The 25,733-nt window shown below is 53.5% G+C and overlaps 2 protein-coding genes across 2 annotated transcripts; both read right to left on the bottom strand.

Moving 5' to 3' along the window:
- Window positions 1–9,791: 9,791 nt before the first annotated feature.
- Window positions 9,792–12,440, bottom strand: NKX3-1 (NK3 homeobox 1). Its single transcript, XM_010196969.2, has 2 exons — window positions 12,110–12,440; window positions 9,792–10,337 (listed from the first exon to the last, which is right to left on the bottom strand). Exons 1-2 carry the CDS (start codon window positions 12,438–12,440, stop codon window positions 9,943–9,945), a joined length of 726 nt encoding a protein of 241 aa, XP_010195271.2. The 3' UTR covers window positions 9,792–9,942.
- Window positions 12,441–13,932: 1,492 nt separating this feature from the next.
- Window positions 13,933–16,036, bottom strand: NKX2-6 (NK2 homeobox 6). Its single transcript, XM_062015752.1, has 2 exons — window positions 15,910–16,036; window positions 13,933–14,525 (listed from the first exon to the last, which is right to left on the bottom strand). The coding sequence occupies exons 1-2, from the start codon at window positions 16,034–16,036 to the stop codon at window positions 13,933–13,935; spliced, it is 720 nt and encodes a 239-aa protein (XP_061871736.1).
- Window positions 16,037–25,733: the final 9,697 nt, after the last annotated feature.

Genomic DNA, 25,733 nt, shown 5'->3' with positions numbered 1-25,733 from the left:
GATTTGCAGAGCAAAGCCACATCCAGCAGCAACTTCCCAAGCTGCAATTTCTCCCCTTCTTGGAAGAGCAAATGCAGAGGGTGAAGGCCCTGGGGGAGCTGCTTGTTTGCTGAGGTTTCACTAGTGCTGCATCATTCGATGGGGAGAGCCCCAGAAGACATGAAGGTGCTTTAGATGGTGCCTCCCCCTCGAGCTAAAAGGGAAAGACTCCTTCATTGGTTTCTGCTCAGTTAAGTGATTCCCTTAAAGCTCAGCAGCATCAGCTTAATCAGAGCTACTGAGCAGCCCCAGGACCTGAGACTAAGCTGTCCCAGGGCAAGTGAGACCCTGGAGGGGTCCCAAAGGCAAGGTGCTGAGGGCTGTGGGTCAGTGCTGGGCTGGGCAGGGCTGGGACTGCAGCAGCTTCAAGGGCTTTTTCAGCCAAAACCATTCTGTAATGCCAGGAAATGTGTAGCACCTGCCTGGCTTGGTCATGGCTGGTGAGTGGAAATGGGGAGTTCCTGCAGCTGAGCAGGATGGGACCCATCCTTGGGGCAGATGGGTACTGAGATGTGGATGCTGAGAGCTACAGGGGGAAGCAGCAGAGAAAGCAAAGCCCAAGGGCATCACCCCAGCTCCTCCATCCCCTCTGAACCTTCAAGATGCCTCCCCAGGAGGAGGAATGAGCTGCTGGAGGTGCCACCCATGGGCATGAAGCACTTGCCAAGGCCCTTGACACCCATCCCCATCTCCCTGGGGTGAGGTTTATGCCCTGGGAACACATACAACCTAATTGACACTAATGGTTTCCCTGGCACCTGTACAAAGGGCTGTGTAAACACCTTGTGAGGATCTTTTTGAGCCTGTCTCATTGATCTGGTAGACTGCAGCAAGTCCTTCAACTTGCAGGATTTCCTGCAGGAGGGCAGCAGGTATTTGCTGTGTTGTGCTCAGCACTTTGTTCCCATATTTGAGCTCTTGGGTTGGTACCAACAAACCATTTCCCATCTCCCTTGTGGTTTGTGCTTTAGAAACTTCCCACCTGGTGTTTTTCTGTTAGTAACCAAGACAAGCAGAGGGGAGAATGAAATAGCAGCTGTCACCTCGTGAAGCTTGGGGAGGGGAACTGGGGGCTCGGAGGGTGGCTGCGAGGACAACGGGGTGTGTGAGGGGATTGTGATGGCCACATCCCTGGGGATGGCACCTGGGGGCAACTTTGGGAAGAGGCATTGAGGATAGAGGTGGGTGCAAGAGCTGTGGGTACCTTCCCAAAGCCCCAGCCTTGGGGTTTTCTCTAAGCCATTGATTCATCCAGGATCTGGGCTGTGTTTGTTCGCCGCCTGTGATGATCATCTTTGTTTCTCTTCAAATATTGTTCCTGCTTTGGAAGGTAATAAACATAAAGGCAAATATCTCACCTTTTTCCTCTTGAAATTTCATTAAGCTGTGTGTTTACCTTGGATGACAAGATGCAGCCCGTGGAGGGGAAGGTTTTCCGGCCCCACCTTCCCCCCCCCAGTTATCTCAGCCAAGGGAACGACAACTTTGGGCTTTAGCCACGAGGCTTAATCCCTTTGAAAAGACAAGAGGACCATTTGTAGAACAGGTTAAGTGTTTTCCACAGGTTGGGGAGCACTCCTGAGCTCCAGCTGCCAATGGCTGGGGAGGAGGTGAATGGGATTCCAGCCTCAAATGTTGGCTCTGGAGCCTTTTGGTGCTGGGATGGAGCAGCTCACACACACACACAGCAGACATCCCCAGGGCAGCATCCTTCCCTTTTGCTTGCTGCCAGCACAGAGGTCCCACTATCACTAGTTTCAGTGTTTTCTTGCTCACCTGGCACAGCAAAACTCTGCTTGTCATTGCCTGGAGGAAACTGAACCCTCCAACAACTGCTCAGCTCTGCAACAGATCCCCAGCCACTGATGGGCTCCAATCCTTCACTTTGGCACATCAGCCATTAATTAAGGTACATAAAACCATAAAGGTACATTAATCACCTCCACTTCAAATCATCTGTCCCTTTGTTTGCTTTAAAGCTTTGCCCCCTGTGATGTTTGTGGCAGGTGGGAGGAGAAGCTGATGGTGATGGGTGCCCCAGGGCTGCCTTTGCAAAGGAGATGATCAGTCTCCTGGTGAAACAGAGGCTGCTAGATAAATACTGCAGGGATTCCTCCTGTCAGCAGCACAAATAGAGGATGAGGAGGGTTGATGTGCCAGCCACACCCAGCAAAAAAGGTGAGAAGGGGTGAAATATTGGTCAGTTGCTAACTCATGCCCAGAGGTTCCTGGGGTTGGGAATGGGGAGGCTTGGGGGGAAAGCTGTGAAGGGCAAAGAGGGGCTTCTGTCTCCTGCTGATGGCAAAATGGGGGTGAAAATGGAGCAGGTCTTGGTGTTACAAGTGACATTAGTTCCTTGGTCCCTCTTCTGAAGCCTGGGAGCTCCAGACCCTGGTTTTACACCATGCCTTGCCTCTTTGCTTGCTGGCTGGTGCTTTGCCTTTAGCCAGATCTTGCAAAGGGGCCTCAAAGGTTCCCCAGCTCCTGCTCCAGGACTTTTGCCTTAAAATTCTCCATTGCTCTATTAGTTGGCTGTCAAAAAGCAGTGTTTCCATGGCTGTGCTGAGAGGGACAAGGCTGTGGCTTTGAGGGGCAGTGGGCTGGGAAGTTTTCCTGTTGGCTTTAGTGGTGCCCATCACCTTTGAGGTCTCCTCCTTTAATTAGGCTGTTGAATTGAGATGGGAAATGACCTGAATCACTCTGGATTTGGCACCTTTCTGTGCTCACATCCTCAAATACATCATGTTTGTGGGAGGCAGAGCCCCCAGGGGGGGTTTCTATGGATGCTTGAGGCTTCCTAGGGATGGAATTGGTGCCCACTGGTAGGTTTGTCTCCATTCTTCCTTGATTTCCAAGGCAAAAGGATGAAGCCTGGAATGAAGTATCACCACTCTAGGAGAGAATAGTCAATGCAGGTAGTGACTGAGTGGGAACAGCATGGAAACCTCAGCCTAAAACACTGGTGTTTGGGGAAGAACTCAGTTTCATCATGGAAACTTGCCTGGGAGCTGAGCAATCTGCATCCCCCCTACCCCTGTGTGATGGTAGCCTGTAGCAAACAGCTCTCACAGACTCTGGCACAGCTCCCAGTCTAGAAGGAGGATTAATATTATCTAGCTGCTGCAAAGGCAGCCCATGTCTTCTCCTGCCTTCAGAGCTGGCTGGTGGGAGGAGAAACATCTCCACGTGTTGGAGGGGAACATCTGGCACTTGCTGCAGCCTCTGGGCTGCTCTGCCAGCCCCTGCCCTGCACCCAGGGAGCTTCACTCTGGCCCCAGCCCTTGGGATGATGTTTGTCAAGCATTTGGCTGTGGTTCTGCAGGGGAAGTGGCTCTGGGTGTACCCCACAGTGACTCTGGCTTGTGTAAATCCTGCAAATCTCCACCTCAGAAGCCCAGAGGCTGCCATCCCCTAGCAGAAGGTGGCTCCAAGTGAATAATGACTTGCTTAGAGCTCAGCTGGTGCTTTTTTCCCCCCAGTGAACAGAGCCATTTATTGTCAGGGGAGTGGCCAGGAGCTCTGGGTGCACCCACCCAAGCTCTGTTTGCAGACAGCCTTGTGTTAATCCCTTTGCTTTCCGCTGCAAGAGGGACCCCGTGGTGCTGGGCACCTGGATGGGTGCTGTGGGAGAGCTCAGGAGCTCATCCCCCTGTGTGTACCAGGTGAGAATCAATCTCTTCTCTCAAGTAATGAATGGTAGGATGAAAGGAAACAGCCTCAAGTTGCCCCAGGGGAGGTGGAGATTGGAGCTGGGGCAGAACTCTTGCCTTCCCAGCAATGTGGAAGGGAACAAAGCTCCTGTCCCAGGTGGTGACAAGCAGTGGTCCCTGCAGCCAGGGCTGCACATCAGGTCTCCTCCTCCTGCACTAATCCTGCCAGCAGCATGGTCCTGGTCTTGCAGGATCCTCCAGACCAAAAAGCTGCTGCACACCAAAGGTGGCTGCAACACAGGCAGAGGAGAGCACAGGGAGGGGGTGCAATGTGGGCATCTGCCAAAACAAGGTCTGCCTCTGACATTGGTGCTGGTGGGAGGCAGAGATGTGTGTCCAGAGCTGGGGAAGGGGCTGGAGCACAAATGTGATGGGAAGGGGCTGAGGGAATGGGGGTGTTGAGCCTGGAGAAGAGGAGGCTGAGGGGAGACAGGAGCACTCTCTGCAGCTCCCTGACAGGAGCCTGTGGGGAGCTGGGGGTCAGTGGAAAGGGACTCCAGTTGCCCCAGGGGAGGTTGAGATTGGAGCTGATGCAGAGCTGTTTCCCTGAGAGGGGTGTCAGCCCCTGTGCCAGGCTGCCCAGGGAGGGGCAGGGTGAGGGGAGGGCTGGGACTGCAGCAGCTTCAAGGGCTTTTCCAACCCAAATGCTTCTGTGATATTAGGAAGTGCAGGCAGCAGAGCTGGAGAAACATCTTGGCTGACTCTCCCTGCCACCAGCACAGCCCTCCCTCCTCTCCTCCCCAACCCTCTTCCCTGCAAACCCCAAGTGGCTTCTTTATGGGCAGAAAAGATACTTCCAGTTGCTTTTCCCTTCTAAGTCTTTCTCTTGTTTAAAGCCCAAGGGAGCTGTGCCCTTTGGGTAACCAAATCACCTGGCAGCCTTCAAGCATTAATCCCAACAAGGGGAGGCTTTCCTGGTGATAAACATCCCCTTCACTAAGACAGAAGAGAAAGAAATCCCACCCTGAGGATGGAGAGGTGGAGTTTTCATGGCCCTTAACAAAGCACAACTCCTGTTTGTGCTCAAGTGAAGACAGAAAGCATCATTTAATGGCTGTCAGTGAGTGTCACGCTCTGCTGCTGACATATCCATCAAGATTAAACAGTGGCTAATGCTGACACAACATTGACACTTGTTTGTGCCAAATCATTTCTTTGAAGCTTGAAAAAGAAGAAGGAGAAAGGGGGGAAAGGAAAGGGGAGGTAAAAAACCCCCCCCAGCTGCCTTTGGCTCATGTAACTGTTGACTAACATTTGCATGCAATAAAGCCACAGACTTGGCAAGGACCCACGGGACTGGAGCCAAGAAAAAGCTTCAACTTGACCTACACAAAGGTTTGGGAAGCAAAGCAGTGGGAACATGGAGCTAAAGAGGGGATGGAAAAGGCAAAGAGAACCCAAGCAGCACAGCAGTGTTCCCCCCTCCTCCACTTTTGGGCCCAGCTTTATGGCATGGATGTGAAAGATCTTGCAGCAGCCAGCCCTGGGATGTGCCTTTTGGGATGTGTGGTTGCTTCCAGAGGAGAGAAACAAGCTGAGCCATAATGAACAAGGCTTTTGAGCTCTTAAAAACCCTTGAGGATTTGCACTATTTACTGTTCATCTTCTCTTGGCCTCCAGAGAAACACTTGATCTCTTTCTAAGCCAGGTGTCCTGCAGCAGGGAGTCCCTGAGCTCATTCTGAGGGGCTGCAAGGGGTCAGGGAAGCACAGGAGAAGCTGAGGGGCACACATAGCAAGGCACATTCTGACCAGGATGGATGGGGAAAGAAAGAAAAAGGAAAGAGAGGTTAAAAAGCCCCAAGCAGATGTCACAAACTGCAGCTGTGCAGGTTGCTCTGCCCATGGGAAACTCCTTTGCTGCCCCTCACCAAAGTCCAAGGCACATTCCTCCCCTTTCTTCTGCCATGCTCTGAGCACCATTGGTTAAGAGCAGCCACAGGCACAGAGAAATCCATAGCAAATAGCCCTGGAAGTGCTTCCAAAGGCATCTGCCTGGGGTAATTTATGGCAGCCCACTGGCAGCAGGGAAAGTCAGGAGATAACACAAGTATTTTTACAGGAAAAGGAGTTAGGAGTGAAGCATTTATGGGTGGCTTTTGTGTTGAAACCCTCTGGTCTTGGGAGAGAATTGAAACAGGGCAAAGAAAAAGGCTTTGGGAGTCTGAGGAGATGGGCTCAAGCTCCTTGCCTTATCCCCCAGCCCAAAAAGAGGGTCAGCACGTGTGTCACCTGCAGCCACCTCACCCTGAACCCCCCAGCAATGCCCCTCCTGGGGCCAGGGAGAGGGGGAGAGGCTTGGAAGGGAGCGGCAGCGTCTGGGCTCTGCCTCCAGCCACAGTGCACGGGGGAGTTGGGCTCTTCCCTCTGCTCAGAAACGTGCAGGGAGAGCAAGGCCATCAGGGAGGCTCCAGTGGGATGTTCCCTCTGGGGCTCTGCAGCCTCAGTGGGGGAGGATGCTCACAGCAGCTGAGCTGGAGCTTTTGCCTAATCCTGTTCCCACTTTGGGCTTTTTCCAGCACTGGGGTTTGGGTTTCCAAAGGATTCCAGCCACACATGGTCTCTCCAGCTCCACTCTTCACCCACAGCCTTTGGGGCAGCCAGATTTCCACAAGAAAAGCAGCTTTTTTCCAGGCTCAAGGTGATATAACTGTGTGTACATCCCCATCCCCAGCCTGAGCCTCCCAGGGAGACATTCCCAGCTTTCAAGCCTGACTCTCCAACACAGCTTGATTTTACATCCTCTGTGTCTGACAGTTTGCATCACCTGAGCCTGGGGAGGCTGGATGAGGGATCTCAACAGCCACAGTGCAAAGGGACCCTGTCCTGCAGAGCCCAGAGGAATCACAGACTGCATTTGGTTTGCAAAGCCCTGGAAGCTGCTGCAGTGCCAGCCCTGCCCAGCCCAGCACTGACCCACAGCCCTCAGCATCTCAGCTCCAGGGCTTTGGGTTCCCTCCAGGGCTGGGCACTCCCCCAGCTCCCTGGGCAGCCTGGCACAGGGGCTGACACCCCTCTCAGGGAAACAGTTCTGCCCCAGCTCCAACCTCAACCTCCCCTGGGGCAACTTGAGCCTCTTTCCACTGACCCCCAGCTCCCCACAAGCTCCTGTCAGGGAGCTGCAGAGAGTGCTCCTGTCTCCCCTCAGCCTCCTCTTCTCCCTACTCTCCAGCAGCAGCAAGAGGAGCTCCCCAAGATCTCCTTTTATCATCTTGACACCTGCTTTGGCTTCAGATTGTTTGTAGTTTCAAGCTGCTGAAATACAAAGTGAAGCTGGAAGTAACTATTTGAGCTCAGTTTCCATGCAGGGAAAGTTGCTGCTGGCAAGGGCAGAGGCGAGGGAGTGTGTGCATGGGCAGGCTGGACCCAAGGTCAGTCCCTCTCCTCCTCTGGATGAGGGGGAAGCACTTACACTGACAGCTCCCAGGAGGATTTCTTCTTCTGGCCCCCCAGAGCTCTCCACCAGCCCTGATTGCCCTGACAGAGATGCAGGGCTGGAAGGCAGGGGTATTAATTAAGACTGGGACTTAGTGGTTGTAGTGTCAAACTGGAAATGCCTCTGGGATTGGGCTTAAATGGTGGAGTTACAGGTCATTTGGGGGGGATAAAGGGAGAACTACACTGTATAAGCTCTTGCTTTTGGACATAGTCACTTCTTGCATGCTCATCAGGCAGTAAATGGGATTAGAAGATGCTTGGTGGCACTCTGGACCTGTCTGGGTAAGGGATGGAGCAGCTGAGCATGTAGAGATAGTGGTGAACGAGGGTTTCCCTCCTGCAAAACACTGTGAGCTGGTACTTGTGCCAATTTATTGCCCCAAACTCACCTGAGGGCAGTGTCTGCAACAGCTGATACAAGGAGCTGGTGCTGGTGGGGCAACCTTGGTGAAAAGAAAACCCAAACCCAGAGCAACAAACCCCCCAGAGGCAGCTTGCTTTTAGGAAAGACTCTGTGCTCTTTATTCCCAAGGACAATGCACATCAGAGAAAATGGTATCCACACAAAAAACCCCACCCCCACATGTACACAACCAGCAACTGTTTGCACAGGAGTTGCTTTATACCACAGTTAAGTGTGACCACTTGGGTGCTGAAGCCACCAGAAGGAGATTGTGCTGGTTGCAAAGCATCAGTGGGGAAAGGCAAAGCAGCTGAGACACTGACAGCTTCCCAAAGCAGCATCCAAGAAGTTCAGCTGATTTGCAGTTGAGATCTGACTTTCCCAGCCCATTCCCCAGCAGAATGTGCCCTGTCCCTGCTGCTCTGTGCAAAGGACACACCAGGATCCCTGTTCAGAGGCAGCTCTGGGATGGTCAGAGCTGCTGGTCCCGTGGATTTAGTGCAAACAGAGCGTCTGTGCATCCATTTCAGCAGCATCCCAGGGGTGGTGGGTGAGCCCAGAGGATCTCAGCAGGATGTGGAGGTGCTGCCAGGAGGGATTTGTGCCCTGTGAGGGTTTGGCTGAGACCATAAAGGCTTTTTGTGTTGTTGTTCCAAAGGGTGGATAAGCAAAGTGCAAAGGGAATAAGCAGCAAGGCTGGGATTGAAACACATTGCAACAGTGCAGGAGGGGAGATGGCCTTCTGGCAAGAGCAGGGGATGTGCAGCAGCTGAGAGAGGGAGCTGGAAGAAAAATGTTATCAGGGGTTACTTTGAGACAATTAGAGAGCAACTGGTTGTCCTCCAAAGCCAGCAAAGCAGCTTTGATAGCAAGAGCAAACAAATACCTCCTGCAAAGGGGCTCAGGTTTGGTGCTCTCCTCTCCCTGCCCTCCCTGGGTTTTCCCTCATTCATGTACCTCAGCAGCTTTGGCCTCACTCTGCCTGTGAGCTTGCAAGATCTGACCCTACTGGCAAGGCAAAAAGATCCACTTCCACATAGTCTTGTTAAAAGGGACAGATCTAAGCAGGTCCTGAACGTGATTTAACTGTCTGGGTTTAATTGTGCATCCCTCCTGCTGCAGGGGGGAACTGGAGCACTGTGGCTTGTTCTCTCTCAGAACAAAACAGGCACCACAGGAACCTTTGTGGAGGTTCCCAGGGAAGAAACCTCCTTGTGCTCTTGCTTCAGAACATGAGGTTTGTCCCAGCAGAGCTGTGCTGCTTCCCATCAGCTGAGGAAAAAGCAACTGATGTGTTTCCTCCCTTGGAAAACTCATCTATTCCCACACTTGGAGGCATTTAAAGCTGTAGGTGTGCTGAGCTACCAAAGAAATGAACCCTTTGCCACTCTGCTACTGCAAATGGTTGTGGTCTCACTGCAGAAAGATTCACTTGTCTACATCTCCTGCTGCCTGGCTGCTGGGAATCAGGCTGGCTTCACTTGCAACCAGGCAGCTTGCTGCTTTGAAGGCTGTCAGGAGCATTGAACTCCTGGAGCTGTTGCTGTTTTAAATAGCTCAGATGGGAACGTTCCAACAGCCTCAACACCAGGATATGCAAAACTCATCTGTCATTGCTCTATTGTCCCTGCTCCTCAGGCTTTCTGCTTTGGCTTCTGGAGGCTGGTTAAGGCATCACTGGGCTGTGCAAGGCAGAGGTTTGAGTGGAGGAGGAGGGGGGGAGGCTGGCACAGCTCCAGCCCAGCAAAACCTGGTCCCCAGCTTAGTGTCAGACCTGGTTGAAAAGCGTTTCAACCTCCCCAGAAGCACTTTGCCCTGGCTGCAGGCTGTGGCACACTGAAATCTGAGGCTCCAAGTCCCCTGTGGGACTGTCAGCAATTGCAGTTCAATGGCTGAAAGGCACTTTAAAGCCTTTTTCATGTGTTTTTATTTACTTTTAAGCCTTTTTTTCTTTAACCATATGAGATCTGGTGGCCTGAGTAGCTCAGCTGGGCCCATACCAGTGCCAGCCCAAGTGCAACAAGTTGCTCTTTGATGGCAAAGGCTTCAGGTGGACACAGGATTTAGGAGAGGCAGAGGGAGGTGATGGTTGTCTCGAGCTGGACCATCCCTCTCTGCCTCTGCAAGAGCCTGCAATATCATCCAAGCTGCAGCTGGACCCCAGGGCAGTGCTATCAAGCTGAATGACACATAGATTCTCTTTCTGGCTTTTGTTTTAACTGTTAGTGCTGAGAGAGGCTCCTGCAGCAATCAGCTGCCCATCATTACCACAAACGAGCTCTACCTGCTCCTAATTAGCACTAAGAGGAGCAACCCAGTAGCCAAACACCTCACAGGTTATAAAGAGAAGCTGTTACCAGCAGGAGGGACTCCAGCCATTCAGGTAGTAGAGGCAGGGCAGGTAGTGCCAGCCAGCCCTCAGTGCCAGCAGGGATGCCCCAGGCAGCTCAGCTGCTTTTTGCCTCGTGTCCAAGCTGCTGATTTCAGAAGCCACTTGTTTCCTCTTGGTTTTGTACCTCCTGTTCTGGAACCAGATCTTCACCTGGGTCTCGGTGAGCTGCAGGTTTCTGGCCAGGTGAGCTCGTTCAGGGGCTGACAGGTATCTTTGGTGGCTGAATTTCCTCTCCAGTTCGATGACTTGGCTGTGGGAAAAGGCTGCCCTGGAGCGTTTCCCCTGCTTGGGAGGACGGGGAGTGATGGGAAGGGGTTGGAGAGGGGGCTCAGCCAGGGAGTTGTCTGTTGTGGCATCTGTAAGAGGAAAGAGCTGAGGGTTACCCACTTGAGAATTGCCTCAATCCCTTCTTTTCCCCCCCTCTCCCTTCCATAGAGCAAACCATCCATCTTATCATGGAAATAGTTGAATGGGGTGGACACCACCTTACACTCACCTAAGGGAGTCTTGTTCATCCTAAATCACACCTTCTTAATTCCTCTACACATATATTCACTCTAAACACCCAGCAAGGGACTGTTTTGTAGTGCTGGTGGGGGTCTGCCTAAAGCCTCAAGTGCTGTTGTACTTGTTGCATCAACAGCTCTCGAGAGTCTGATGGTGGAGTGAATCCTGTTGAGCACTTTGGAAGCTCCTGTGCCTCTGGGGAAATCCTGCTTCTCAAAGAAAACAAGTTTTTACCCTCCCTTTTCCCTTCTGAGATGGGGCATCAGTGCAGGTCAAAGCAGGCTGCAGCTAGAAAGCACCAAAGGAGAAATCCCTCCCTTTGCCCTTTCCCAACTCCAAGATGTTTTGGGGCAGATTTTGAAACCTCCAGGCCTGGATTTACATCTGTCACTTCAGACCTGACCTCAGAGCTCAACTCCAAAGCAGCACCTCAGCCTTTACCTCCCAGCTTACTCCTCGTGGCACTATTCAATCACTGTGACCCAGGGGAGGGGATGCTGAGCTCCCAGGGCAGCCTCACCTACAGCTGCTACAACTTCTCAGGTCAGTGTATTTATGCAGCTCATCCCCTTTTTTTGGTAGATTACCCAGTTTGGGATGGAAAAAGGCCATTTCCCCCCTTAACCATTTCAGCTCTGTTTTATTAAGATGTGAACACGCTGCCAGAGAGAGGAACAAGCAGCTCAGTTCCCAGCTTGTGTAAGTCATGGCTGTTCCCCTGAGCTCCCCAGGGTTGTGCTGATTTCCACTACTTGAGGGAGGGTTTTTGGGAGCCTTGTTCTGGCTTTGGATGATTTTTTTTGCAGTCCCCAGCCTGGTGCCTGTTTCTGAATTTGCTTTTTTTATGTAGAAGCTTCTTTTAATAGAATGGCAAAGTGAAGCCAAAATTCCCCTGGCAGAGGCTCTCTCAGCAAGCAGGAGTCAGTCACTGGAGAGGTCAAAGCTGCATTTTTGGCTGTTGCAGCTCAGCCTGGGACAGGCTGAATTCCCTCTCATGCTGCTGGAAGGCAAGAGGCATCAGTCAAAGATGTGCTTCTGAGGGGAAATTGGGGAATGTTGCTTCTTGCCATGGATTTAGCAGCTGCAGCCCAGAGAAAGGGATGCTGTGGCAAAGAGGAGTTGGGGTTGTTGCTGCTAAAGCTACAGGAGCAGGCTGAGAGGTTGGGGCTGAGCACCCAGGGAAGCTGAAACCTGCTGCAAACAGCACAAATTCAATGTGGGGACTTTCAAAGGATCCCCTGAGCAGAGGCACTGAGGCAGTGTGAAGGATGGACACACACACACACACTCACACACTCAGGGTGCCTTTAGGGACCTTCTGCATGAAGAGGGAAATGTAGCTCCCAAGATATCACAACAATGCATAAACTGGAGGGGTTTGTTAAACAGATTCAATCCTTTGAGTTTAATGAAGTGCCTGGTGAAAGGGTTGCCTGCAGTTGCTGTTTCTCTTGCCTTTCCCACTGCTGAAGCTCAGCCTGGTATTTACAGCACAAGTTATTTGGCTCTGGGGTGCTGGAGGCAGCCAGGGCTGGCTCCTGCCCCTTGGTTGACCCAAGCATAGACATTTCTGATCCCTTCCCAGTGGCTGGTGGTATCAGCCAGAAGCTTCCCCTCTTACCTGAGTTTGCCTTGTGGGGTGTCCCTTGGGCTTGGGGTGCTCCTGGGGGACAGGAGCTCCTGGGGGGTTGTGCTGGGGCTGAGCTGCTCTCGCTGCCCTCCACCACTTGCAGCTCCTCATCCTCAGGACTGCCAAAGCCTCTGCTCCTGCCCTGCTCCTGCTGTGCTCCCTGCTCTGCCCCATCCCACAGGATGTCTTGGATGAGGAAGGATGCCCGTGGTCTGGAGGAGATGGCCATTGCCTGCTGGGCTGCTCTTGGGCTCTGGCTCATCCCTGCTGGGGTGCTGCTGGCTGCTTTCTGCCGCCTTCCTGGGAGCACCCCGGCACTCATCCTCCTCCTCCTCCTCTTCCTCTCCCTGCCCAGAGGCACGCTGGGCTTCCCACCCTCCCAGCTCTGCATTTATAGGGCAGGCAGCCAAGCCTCCCAGGCCTGATTGGAGATCCCTGGCAGGAGTCTACGCCCTGCAGTTGCATCTTGGCTCCCGCTGGCTTTTCTAGCTGCTTGCTTCTCCCTCTTGCTCAGGATCCAAAGCCAAACCTCAGCCTCTTCCTTTGCCCTCCTGGCAAATCACCCCCTAAGCTTTTATTATAGGTTCCCTCACCCTTTTTGGAGTCACAATGCTCCCAGGATGGGAGTTTTGGTGAGAAGAGGGGAGCAGCATCACTGCCTTGGGGATTTCCCCTGCCCTGGGGGGACAATGGGCAGCCTGAGGAGTGTGTTGGTCCAACCAAGTCTTGGTGGGTTTGTGGTGTGAAGTGTGAGGTGGTGCTTTTGTGCCTCCTGTTGAGGATGTGGCTGTGCTCCCCTTTGATCCTTCCTGGCACACCACAAGGGCATTCAGCCCTCCTGCACTTCATGGATGTATATAGCCATAGATGTGTGTGTGTGTTTACATACAGGACTTTGACCCAGCAAAGCACTTGCTGCAGATGGATCCTGATCTTGCACCTTGTGGCTCAGCCAGTGGCTTTGGTTTTACTCAGCCTCTTGAGCTGCCCCACAAGGTACCTGCAGACCCATTGCACCAGGAAGAAAACAGCAAAGAGAGCTGGAAACACTCACCAAGAGTTAGGGAGAGGGGTTAAACCTTGGGAGCTCCCCAGACTCAGACTACCAGGTGATTTCTGACTGATTATTAGGCTCAAGATTAGTTTTATTGTGGGTTTTTGGTGGTGGTGGGTGGTTTTTCCCCACCTTGTGTCAGGTTTTGATGCCCAAATGCAACTTGTGGCTAGGTAGAAGTCAAAATACTGAGTGGGGAAGAGTGAGAGAAGTGGAAACAGTTTAATCCATTTGGTTTTTATTTGCAAATAACAATAATACTAAAGGCAAACAGACACCTGTGCTGGGAGATGATCAGAAACAGAGATCAGAAATGTATCTCAAAAGCTTAGAGGCACTCAAAGCATTAAATAGGGTTCATAAAAAAAAGAAGTGAATGCACAGTGATGTGCCACAGACCCTGTTTTCCAGTTGTCCTTAGGAAGAAAGCCAGTGTTCCCACTTGTGCACTGGCACCCTGGAGGAGCTGAGCCCCTGTGAGCAGCACTGGCCAAACTCCCAAACATTTGGGGGTTAAATAAATAAATGCCCTCAGTTGTTGGGTTCCTAAAGTCATGGTGCTGGAGCAGCAGCATCCCCCTCTCTCCTGACCTGCCTTTGCAGAGATGTGACTGGAGGGGATGGATGCTCTGGGAATATCCCACTGTCCAAGGTGGCAGAAACCCTCTGGATTCAGCTCCCATGCTGAGGAAGGCTGAGCTCTGGAGCAGAGTGAGGCTTTCCTTGGTGCTTTTCAGGTGATCCTGACCTCCACAGCTCTCTACCAAGCCCTAATCCCAGCTTGCCCTGTGGCTTGCAAGCCCATGGGCTGGTGCTGAGCAGCGCTGGCCATGCCCAGGCTGACGTTGATGGAGGAACTGCCGGGGATGGTGCTGGGGGTCACCCTGGGGTACCCCCCTCCATACCTCACACCATATGGGCTGCTGCTATAGGTACTGTAGTAGGAGCTGTAGGAATAAGGGCTGGTAGCAATGCTGTAGGGAGTTGGCAAAGTCTGGGAGCTCCCAAGACAGGGTCTGCCATCCCTGACCAGCACAGGCACTGCCACCCTCCGTGGGGGCAGCGGGTGGGCAGCCAGCTCCAGGGATTTATCCTGCCTTTGCCTCTTGCACTTGTACCTCCTGTTTTGGAACCAAATTTTCACCTGGGTGGAGGTGAGCTTGAGCAGGTTGGCCAGGTGTTCCCTTTCTGGAGCAGAGAGGTATTTTTGCTGCTTGAATCGCTGTTCCAGCTGGAAAACCTGAGCTTGGGAGAACAGGACCCTGGGTTTCCTCCGTGGGCGCTGCCTGGGCCGGTGGCAGGGCTCAGCTGGCTTCTCCTCTGCCTCCAAGGGCTGCCTGAGCAAAGGTTTTCCTGCAGCAAGAAAAACCCCAGAGTGAGCCCCAGGGCTGGTTCTGATCCCAGGGAGGGTGTTTCCAAAGGAAGGATTGAACTGGGAATGGAGACTCTGGTGAAGGAGCTGAAGCAGGGCTGAGCTGAGGTTTCAGCTGAGCTTTCCTGGGGTGTTTGGTGGCAACTGAAGGAAATCCCTTTGTGTTTTTAAGGTGGAATTAGGCTCTTGCATGAGTTTTTTGGAGAATTCCTTCTTTTGGTCTCTCCTAATGACACCCACAACAGCCCAGGGAAAAGAGGGAGGGGGTACACTGCAGGATTGAGGACCTCCAAACACAAATCCTCAGCTGCTCCAGAGGGATGGAGGTGCCTGAAGTCAGACCTTGGGCAGGATTTGCCTCCAGTGCCCAAGGAAAGGGGAATCCTGCAGCTCCCTGAACTAAAGCAAAAGCAGTAAAACGAAGCAGCTGGGAGCAGTGGAGGGAAAATGGTGAAAGCTGGGAGGAGATGCAGAGTAGAGGCTTCCTTTTAATTTGCTGGGGCTTTGGGTTGTAGCAGGGTCTGCTGGGGGTCTTGCACAGGGATCTTTCCCCCTGCTGCTGGGATGCACTTGAATGCTCTGGCAGTGCAGCAGGGGCTTGAGGAATTTGGGGGGTGGCAGAAGGGAAATGAGGAGCTCTCTCTGCAGCTCTGAAGCTGTCAGGGGGCTCTCCCCTGTCTCCTCATCATCCTCAGGCTCCTCTCAGCCTCCCGGGGCTGCTTTCACCCTCCCTGTCTCTCTAACTCTGTATCCCAGAGGACATCAGGCTCCGATCCTACTGGTTTTCTCGTTTCTGGGCATGATGGGTAGAGGTGCAAAAGCAACTGGGTGGGATGCCAGGGGCAGAGGGTCCCGACCCATCCCATCCCATCCCATCCCATCCCATCCCCGCTCCGGAGCCGCATCCCCGGGGCTGATCCGTGTCCCCAGCGGCGACAATTTGCGGAGCGTGGCCACGGCGGGGACCTTGTCATGGAAAACGGTGCCGATTTGTGCCTTTCGACAGGTAAAAAGCCGAAACCCAAAGCCCAGCTCTGCCCCTTCACCCCCGTCCCGGCCGTTTCGTTTCCCCGACGGCAGCCGGAGTGAGGCGGGTGCTCGGGGCTTGTCGGGCTGCCCCCAAAATGCCCCCAAACGACCAAAATCCCCTCCCCCCAAATGAATGCTATCAAAGGAGGAGGGAAAAGGAGGAAATCCGCACGAGGAGCATCACCTCGGGCCGATCGGTGCTTGGAGGCTGCGAGGATGCAACGAGCGCTTCGGCCGCCTTCGGTTTATCAGCTCGGGGGAACGAAAAAGGCTTCGTGGGACCCCTCCCCTGGCCCTGCCACCCCCTCCCTGCCCCCATCCCCAGCCGTTACTCACCCGGTGGCAGCGGCTCGTTGTCCCCGCCGGGGCCGGGGGCAAGTCGGGGGCCGGTGCGCGATGCCCCGGCAGCTCCCGGCCGCTCCAGGTTGAGGATGTCCTTCACCGAGAAGGGGGTGGGCAGCATGTTCTAGGGCCGAGGGGGAGGGTTTGTGTGTGTGTGTGTGTTGGGGGGAGCGGGTGGTGGAGCCCGCTGCGGGGCTGTGCTCTGCGGGACCCTCTCCCCGCCTCTGACCCTCCTGCCAGGCACCACCCCCGGGGAGGGCGAGGAGGGGGGATCCTGGGGGTTGGGGGGGACCAGGGAAAGGTGAGTTGGTCCCCTGGAGGGGTGTCCCTGCTGCCCAGGGTGCTCTGGCCCTGCCGAGGCTCCCCATGCGCTGCCCAGTTCCACCTCCCCCTCCCTTCACCTCCCGGGGCAGGAGCCAGACCCCTTCCCCTGTCTATTTCCAAAACAAGGGGAAGTGAGAAGGGGTGGGAGGGATTTGGGCTAAGCTGCAATAAAACAAATCGAGTCGATTTGAGCTCCATTAAGGTCACATTAGCAAGTGGCTTTGGGAGATAAGGGCTGATAAGGGGCACAGACCACCTACCTCCTTCGGGCTGGGGGTGGGAGGGATGCTGCGACAGCCCCTGCCAAATGTGGGCTACCCATCAACACCAGCAGCCAGCCCCAGTTGCATCCCAGTCTGTCACAATGCTTCCTTGCTGGGTGGGCACTGAGCTGACAGATCCTTAGTCAGGGAATGGAATGGGGCCAGTACCCCCCAGTCAATGAATTTGGGGAGCAGAGCTGGGTCCTGGTAGCCCTATGGGGCAATGGGGAGCCCCCATGAGCTGTGGGGTGATGCTGGGCCTTATCTGAGCCCAGGGACTGGCTATTTCAATTAAAATTCCTGGCTGGCCTCAGGGGCTGGTGTTTGCTGATAGCCCTGACAGAGCAGAGCTAGTTTTTGTCTGGGTTGGGTCGGTATCTTCTTGCACCACAGAAATAGCCAAACCCGACTGTTAGGGGAGGCTGAATAAATAAACTACCCCAATGCAGGCAAGGAAGTGAGGGGCTGGGACAGGAGGGAAAATAAATACAGTGGCTTGGGGAGAAAAGTGCTCACAGCCCCCCCCTTGATTGGTCCTGGTTTGTGTGTGACACAAGGGTTCATTCCCAGCCCCTGGAGGCTGTGATTTTAGGGCTCATGCCCATGGGACACCCCTGGTACCTTGTTTTTTCCAGGGTAAAGGAGGAATTGTGACCAAACACAAGCATGAGAAACACTGAGCTCACCTTCCTGGGCAGGGCTGGGCAGGGCTGTGGTGATGCCTTTGCAGGCACCATCATGCCTTTAGCATCTGCTGAATCCCTTTGGTGGGGGTAAAGCTCAGGCTCTGCCCAAGGAGCTTCTTTTGGGCTGCCCTCCTAGAGAGCCCTCACTCTCCTCTGAGTCCTGCTGTCCTTTGCCTGGGGGCCCAATCCTGCTCTCTTTAGAGGATTGACTGTTCCAGGGTGGTTTTTGCAAGCTGAAAAGATACCTGCAGGTACTTCTTTTGCTGCCCAGACCCTTACATTTCTAACCCTGTGCAGGAAGGACACTGCAGCTGACTTCAATGTGCTCCCTCCATCCCATCCCCACACAAACCCCCTTTCTCCAAGTCCAGGGCTGTGCCCCATTTACAAATCCCTTTCCCAGTGCCCAGCTTGGATTCATTGCCACGTCTAAATGGTTTGTTTGGGACAAGAAGCACCAAAAGGCCAGAGCAAACAGCAGTAACATTACACCTTGGCTTGTTGATGGCGGGAGGCAGCCGGCGCCAAGGTAAAATGCTTGGCTGGGATCGAGACGAGCAGGAAGGAATTGGGGTAAGTAGCTTTATCCGCCCCTAATGACTCTGGGAGGCTGAGATTAATGGAGAGGATGGACTTTGGCTCTCAGGACCTGAGGAGGGAGGCGCTGGGTGAGGCGAGTGAGGGAAGCAAAGCGTAACACAGGGGGAGGATTAGTGCAAGGGGATGCTGTGGGGCTGTGCTGGCTGTTTGCTGTGCCCCCACGGGGCTTTCAGCCAGCCCTCCCTGGTGTGCTGAGCAGCCACAGCCTCTGAAGCAATCCACAGGCTTGTCAATCATCTCTGCATGAAGTGCATCAGGCACTTCCCTGCTCAAAGCTGCCCAGCCTCAGCTCTGCTCCCTGCCCAGTGCCGCCAGCACCCACCAGGGCTCAGGGAGCTTCTCACAGTGCTGGAGACAGAAAGTGGCTCTTGGTCCCCATATTTTGGCAGTGAGAGGCCAGTGGGGGCTCTCTGGGAAGGAGCTGAAGAGGATCCATCACAAGTGCCCATAAATCAGCAGCTGCTCTTTATTTTTGGACCGACCAGTTCATTTGATTAAGGCTCTCCAGGGCCATTACTCCTCTTTTTAACTAGGTTAGATGAAATCAGGAGAAAGCTGCTTCTGGCCACCGTTGGGTGTTTAAACAGGAGGGTTTCTGTGGCAGCAGCACCAACTGCAGCTCCCAAAGTATCTGATTTCTGACAGCTATCGCTGGGATGCATCAGCACCCCGATGCGACGGCGAGGGAGCATCCGAGGCTCTGGAAACCTGACTCTGGCTGCTGGGAGCAGGATGGGGCAGCCAGCTCTCCCCAAGGCACTCCTGCCCTGCCATGTTTTGGGGTTTGAAAGTGCTCAGGGGGAGAGACTAATGGGGATATTGACTAATGGGAGTAAAGGGAGTATGGGTGAGGTGGATGTTGCAAGCGCAAAGCACACGTTGAGACCTCTCTAAGGAGTTTATGAATGCTTTGATGCAGCTGAAACTAAACTTTAAAGGGGTTTTAATAGCTTCTTCCTCTTTCCCTCCTCCTCCAGCTATTTTCTATCCTTTTCCATCAGAGAAACAGACCAAAAAAAGCAGAGAAAATGGAGCTGATGGCACAGAGGGAGCTGAGGGAAAACAGATTCCCTCTCCAAGGCTTTCTAATAAACACTGAGGGAGGGGGGGAAAAAAACCCCAAATGTGCTGCTTTACAGAATCCCTGGGATAAAAATAACTTAGAAACTTTAGCAAGTTTTCCCAGAGAAGCTGCTTTTGTGCCTGGCTCCAGGACAAAGGCCATGTCTGTGCTGCTCTGGCAGGGGGAAAGGACACCTTGAGGTGCCAGAGCACAGGCAGTGTAGACATGAAACTGAACCCCTCACATTGGGGTCAGGTTGGCATCTCCCCCCTCTTTTACACCTCTTTCCACCCTCTCCCCTTTTAGTGAGCTCTTGCCTTTTGGAGCCAAGGCAGCCTTTCCCTGCTCCACTCCCGGCTGCTCTGCTGGCCTGGGTTTTATCACCAGCTTTGTTTCTGGATGTTGGCATCAGGGGAATTCGATGGCCAAGGGAGTTTCTGAGCTGCCTCTCCCGCAGGAGCTGCTGGCTGGAGAGCTGCTTTTCCCCGGCGTTTGCGATGGATTTAAAGCGAACCTGTGGCTCAACTCGTTAGACAGCAGTGCCCTCTGCTTGGGCACGGGAGATGTGCAGCTTTGCTGCTCCAAGCTGCGAGGCTGAGCAGTGGAAAGGGAGGAGGGAGGGAATCCATCCCTCTCCTTGCTCCACTCAGGAGCTGCTGAGGCTTTGCTGGGTCACTTTGGGGGACGCTGGGGGCTGGTAACAGTGCTCTCAGCATCTTTTGAGCAGGAGAATGACTACAGAAAGGTATTATTTTGATGGGATGGCATTGAATGTGTTCAGTGCTGGCAGATGGAGGAACTTTGAACTCACAGAATCACCTTCTGGGTACTTTCCTGTCCCTGGAGGGGACAGCTGGAGTGAGCATCCCTCATCCACCCTCAGGGCTGCCTCCTCCTTCCCTGGGCATTTGCACTTGGCAATGTCTGATAGTTCTACTGGGTGATCTAAAAGGTCTTTGAATGTGAGTCTGTGGGTTCTATACCTGGATGTTTTAGCCAGACCTTTCCTGCTCTTACTGTCCCTGGGAAATCAGGGCTGGAAGCAGCTGGGCTGCAGCCGTTCCCCATCCTCTGTGTCTGCTGAGTGGCCACAGGGGAAAAGCCATGGGATTTAGCCAAATTCGCGGGGATGCTTTCAAAGGCAGGAGAGGATGGACGTGAGAGGTGATGGGTGCTGTGGGGCCAAGGAGCCAGCGGCCTTTGGTCGGTAGATGGCACAAGAGCCGTGGCTGAGAGCCTCGGGCAGGGAGCAGAGCGGCAGAACTAAGGGGAAGGAGAATGCATCACCCTGCACTCGCTGAAGAGCAGAGCTAGAGGAGAAGTACTGGTGCTGGCTTCTTGCAGCCTCCCCTGCAGCTCCCAGTTTGTCCCAGCTCTGTAACTGGCAGCTTTGTGAAGGTTGCAGCATCCCAAAGTCATCCCGGGGCTTCCAGCAGCTTCTCCTGCTCCTTTGCTGGGGTTACTCATGGGAGAGCAGAGGGGGCATTTTTGGCAAGCCAAAAGACAAAACCTCTGGCTATGGCAAGGAAAATAGGGGTGAGAAGGGATGGGAAGTGTGTGGTGTGTTTGGGACGAGGGACTTTGGAGCACTTCTTTGGGACTCAGGGTACAAAGCAGCAGCAGAAGTTTGCAGGGTGAGGAAAAAGCTGAACTCCCTCCCCCCAGTTTCACCTCCCCAAAACTTCACATCCTCACTTCAAAGGGAGCCCACCTTCAGCCCACACTCCCTGTCCATCCCCATGGCAGCTGCCTGGAGGTTTGCAGAGCCCAAGCACTGGGCAAGTGTCCTTTGCTCTTGGCTTTGCCAGCCTGGGGGAGGTGGGTGGCTGGGCTCTGGTGAACGTGCTTGGGTTTGGGTTCTGCTTTGGAACAACTGCTGGACTCTCCACATCTGCTGGGTTTGGGGTTGGTTTGTTTTGCTTTTGTTTATTTAGTGATGTTGTTTTTATTGTTGAAAGGGAGACATTGATGCAGATTGAAGGAAGATGACTTGGCTGTTGGGCCAAAAAAGGAATGTCACTTAAAATATCTGGGCTAAAGAAGCTCCTAAAATAAGGAGAATTGCTTCATTTTCTTCCTCTGATGTCATCTGTGGATGCCACGTGCTGCAATCCAAGGGCTGGTAACATTTCAATGAAATGCAGCCCCAAATAATTCCCAGGGCAGGGGGAAATGCATCATGTGTCAGCAGCTACTACCTGCCATAGGTTTCCTATTTGTCAAGCTCCCCATTCTTAAAACATATCAACTGGCTGTGAGCAACTTCCTGAGCTGGAGTGAAAGATGTACTGAAGCAATTGAAGGTCATCCCAAGCAGCCTGTTTGGTGCTTGTGTTTGTGGAATCCTCCCTGGAGTTTAATGTCATGATTAATGATGGAGCCAGCAGCTCTGAGCACGAGCTGTGTGATTTTCCACTTGCAGCTCAGAGGCTGCCAAAAGGAAGCATTTCCTTAAGTGTGTGAGGGTTAGAAACTCCTCACAAGGGTTTTCTACTTGATGGCTGGGAGAGTTGGAGTCTCCTGAGAGCCTCATCCCAAACCTGGGCTGTTGTCTCCCCTGGATTGGAGGGAGGTAGTTGAGATGTGGCCATACCCACGTTGCCCAGGAGTAACCCCTTGGTCTTTGTGCCCATTTGGCCTTCCTTTCTCTATTCCCATGGAGAATAACATTTATTCCACATCCCACATGATTTACTGTCATCTCTTTTGCCCTGGGTTGGCCTCTTAAAGTAACAGCATCCATTTCTAACAGCCACAGGGCACCTGCTGCCTGCAGGCACCAGCCTCATCCCTGCAAGCCCTGCTGTGCCCAGGGCCAGCACCCTGCTGCCTCTGCCACAGGGTTTGCTGCCAGCTCCAGCCCAAACCCAGCCCAGTTTGTGCTGGCTGCCATGCAGACACTCACTGGTTTTGTACAGAGGTGGGATTTGGTTGTGGTTTCAGCCCAGCAGCCTCACACAGCCCCTCACTCCCTGCCCCCAACAACATCCTGGAGGATGGGGAAGGGAACTGGGAAAGAAAACCAAAACTTGTGGGTTAAGGTAAGCACAAGTATCATAACTCCATTAAAATGGAATAACAGTAAGAAGAATGAAGTGTAATAATGGTAATTAAGAGAAACAAACCCAAAGGCAAAGCCAAGTGCTGCCCACTGCAGTTGCTCCCCATCTGCTGAGAGATGCCTGAGCTGCCCTCCCTGCCCAGTTCCCCCAGTGTCTCTACTGGGAATGATATGGAATAGCCTCATGGCTGGTTGGGATCAGCTCCCCTGGCTGTGTTCCCTCTCAGCTCCTTGTGCACAGCAGCCTCTCCCCACCCCAGTCCCCTCACTGGTGGGACAGGGTGAGAAGCAGAAGTGGCTTTGATGCTGTGCAGCCCTGCTCAGCAACAGCCCAACCAGCCCTGTGCTGTCAACATTCTCTTCATAGAAAACTCAAAATACAGTGACTGGGAGGAAAATTAACTCTATCCCAACTGAAACCAGGCCACATTCACAAGGGAGCTGCTCCCCTTTCAGTGCAGCATTGAGCAGGAGCTTGCACAGTGTTGGAGGGTTTTGTTTCCAGGCTGAGCACAGCACAGCTTTGGTTTCACTCCATTATTCAGTTGAGAGGGAGATGAGGTTACAGAGCAGAGGAGCAGCCATGCTGCAGGACCACACACCTCCTGCCAGGGCTACCCAGGGGGAGAGCAGCCTCCTTCTCTGCCCACTCAGCTCCACCCCCAAGCAGGTTTGGGTTGTTAAAGCCCTTGAAGCTGCTGCAGTCCCAGCCCAGCACTGACCCACAGCCTCAGCACCTCAGCCCCACAGCTTTGGGATCCCTCCAGGGCTGGGCACTGCCCCAGCTCCCTGGGCAGCCTGGCACAGGGGCTGACACCCCTCTCAGGGAAACAGTTCTGCCTCAGCTCCAATCTCAACCTGCCCTGGGGCAACTTGAGGCTGTTCCCTCTTGTTCTATCACTTGTTACTGGAGAGACCAACCCCCAGCTCCCCACAGGCTCCTGTCAGGGAGTTGCAGAGAGTTGATGGCTTTGGAATCCCTCCAGAGATGCGACTCAATCACTTCCCTGGGCAGCCTGGCACAAGGGATGACAACTCTCTCAGGGAAGAAGCCAATGCACTCCTCCTCAGCTCCCCAAACCTCCCATTGAGCTGCAACAGGGATGGAGCCACATTCCCCCATCCCACAACAACTGGAGCAAGCAGGTGTCAAAATGGGACCAACACACTCCCTGGGTGTGGGTGCACAGGGGCTCTGGGGGGGTGGGAGAGGACAGGGGAGTATCTGGGCTCACTTAAAAGGCTTTAAAAATAAGACAAAAGTTTCTTGACATTATTTAAAAGCTACTTTAAAGAGCAGCTGCCTCCTATTAATACCACTGGGGCTGATAATCTTTGCCTGGATCTATCTTTAGAGCAGTGCCAGCAGAAATGGGAGCTGGAGGTGCAGTGTGGGGGTGATGTCAGGCTCTGGGGGTGGCAGAACCAGCTGCAAACACAAGGGAGCCTCCTGGGAGGAGCAGAGTGAGGAGGGAAGCAAATGCAATCCCTGACTCCTTGGGTGAGTGTGGAGAACTCAGCTTTGGGGTTGTGAACCCTGAGACTGTTGAGCCTGGAGAAGAGAAGGCTGAGGGAGGGGGGTGTTATCAATGCTGATCAGTCCCTAAAGGGAGGGTGAGGAGAGGATGGGGCCAGTTTGTTGTGTGGTGGCCAGTGCCAGGACAAGGGGTGATGGACAGAAGCTGGGACACAACAAGTTGCACTGAAACACAAGGAGCAAGTCCTTTGGTGCTGAGGGGAGGGAGCCCTGGCCCAGGCTGCTCAGGGAGGGAGTGGAGGCTCCTTCTGGGGAGGTTTCCAACCCCAGCTGGACACGTTCCTGTGCCCCTGAGTGATGGGATTTGGGGATTCTGTGACTGTTTGGCCTGAAATGTAGCTTTTTGTGACAGGTTTTTGGGAGCAGTTGGACACAGCTGCCCCTCCCCAGCTGGGATGGGGCTGTGGATCAGCCTGTGCTCTACTGACAGCCATGGGGTGCTCTAAGCTCAGCTTAAGGCAAAGTGCTGCCCAGTACAATCCCTGTAGCAGTGCTGGGAAAGGCACTGGGTTGGGAGAAACCAAGCAAACCACACAAGGCTGTGCCTTAAATCAGCCCCTGCCCTTCTGTGCCTTGAATCTGGGCTGGAATCAGGATCATTCCCTGCTTTCAGGTGCCATCCTTTGACGCAAACTCAGCTTCAAAGGGCACCCTGAGTAATCCTGCCCCGGGGCGTGAGCCCTGCAGGGGAAGAGGCTGAGTGCATCAAAACCCTTGGACTTGCTTTTATTTCCTTTGCTTTCTTAATCACTTCCTGACAGCCCCAGAGCTGCCTGAGAAATCCTCCTGCCTGATGCTGTGCTTCCAGCCCATTCCCAGCCAGGCACCTGGGAGGGGTTTCAATAGGGATTAACAGCCAGCTTGAGCTTTGCCTTGTGTCCAAACACCAGACTGTGTGAGATTTCATCAGTCATTGTCTTAAAATCAAACTGCAGCTGAGCTGGGAGCCCAAAATGCCTCTGCAGAACAGAGCATCTCCATGTTTTCTCTCCTATCACTGCTTAAACCTCATCCATCCTTACTCTGGCTCCCTCCCAGGGGTGACCAGGATCACTCAGGAGCTCCAATCTCAGCTGAACGGTGAGATACTGAAGGTGGCAGTAAGCTGGGACAGTTGATTCACTTCTTTTAAGGCACTTGTGGGCAATGAACGTGGCTAATCCTTCACTCAGCGTGGGAGAAACTTCTTAGTGCCACACTTCCAGCCTTGGTGAGGAGCTGAGTGACAAGCAGCCAGAGCACATCAGAGCTCTCAGAGCACACATGGCATTAGGACTCTGTTATTCACTCATCCATTCGTGTGGTGCCCAGCAGCTGAATATCAGGGGCTGCTGGAAAAATCAATGTGCACCTTGGCAAGAGCCCAGACACACAGAGGGAACTGTGCTGCTGCTGTTGGCCTTTGGGCTGGTGTCTGCTCAGCAAATGGCTGGGAATTCAGGTTGGAGGGAGGATTTTGGTCCTCTCTGTGGCAAATGATGAGGTTTTTCTAGCAGTTTGAGTGCCAGGGCAGAGGGTTCTTTGCTGTTGTGGTGGCAGGGGAAAGCTTTAGCTGTGGGAGGTGATAAAGCTGAGGTGGGTTCCAACATGTGCAGGGCTCCTGTGACACTTTTGGATGTGAAGTCTGGGAGATGTCACAGCCAGATGCTCCTGGCAGCTTTAGTCAGAGGTAAAGGGGATGTGGGTGGTGGTTGTGCTGGGGGAGAGCAGGTGTCTGGGATGGGATTGTCTCAGCTGCTGTTGATCTGCCTTTGCACACATGCTGAATACCTGTGAGCTTTGTCAAAGCAGCCTGAGGATCCCCCCCAAAAAAGGGAACATCCAGGTTATTTCTGGGTGCTGATCTTCCTCAGAGGCTTTGAGCAAAAGGCTCCTTGTACGTGGCTCTGGTTAGTGACTATGGATGGGATGAGGATCAGGTGCTGTGGACTCAAAATCCACCCCTTAGGATGAGTAAAGCTGCACAATGCTGGGAGCAGAGCAGAAAACCTTTCCACTCCAGGGGAAAAACCAATATTATCCTTCTGGTAATCTCATTTTTTTTCAGCCACAACTTACCACTCCCCATCCTTAAGGGAAGTTTGTTCCCTGACCTGGGAATCCAGCTCCAGGGCTGGTGCATCTCCCTGGGGAGGGAGAGCCCTGTGGGTGGATCTGCCTCAAGCCCTTTCCTCTGATGCTGAAGGCAGATAACACATCTGCCCTCTCCAGCTCCATCAACCAAAGTGTTAAGTGTGTGAGTGGGGCTGGAGGTTGGGATGAACCCTCAGGAGGAAAAGGTGTT

The sequence above is a fragment of the Colius striatus genome, chromosome 27 (genome assembly GCF_028858725.1).
Source record: "Colius striatus isolate bColStr4 chromosome 27, bColStr4.1.hap1, whole genome shotgun sequence".
In the NCBI taxonomy this organism is placed as follows: Eukaryota; Metazoa; Chordata; class Aves; order Coliiformes; family Coliidae; genus Colius; species Colius striatus.
The sequence above is the reverse complement of the archived record's forward strand: the minus strand, read 5'-3'. Positions and strand labels throughout refer to the sequence as shown.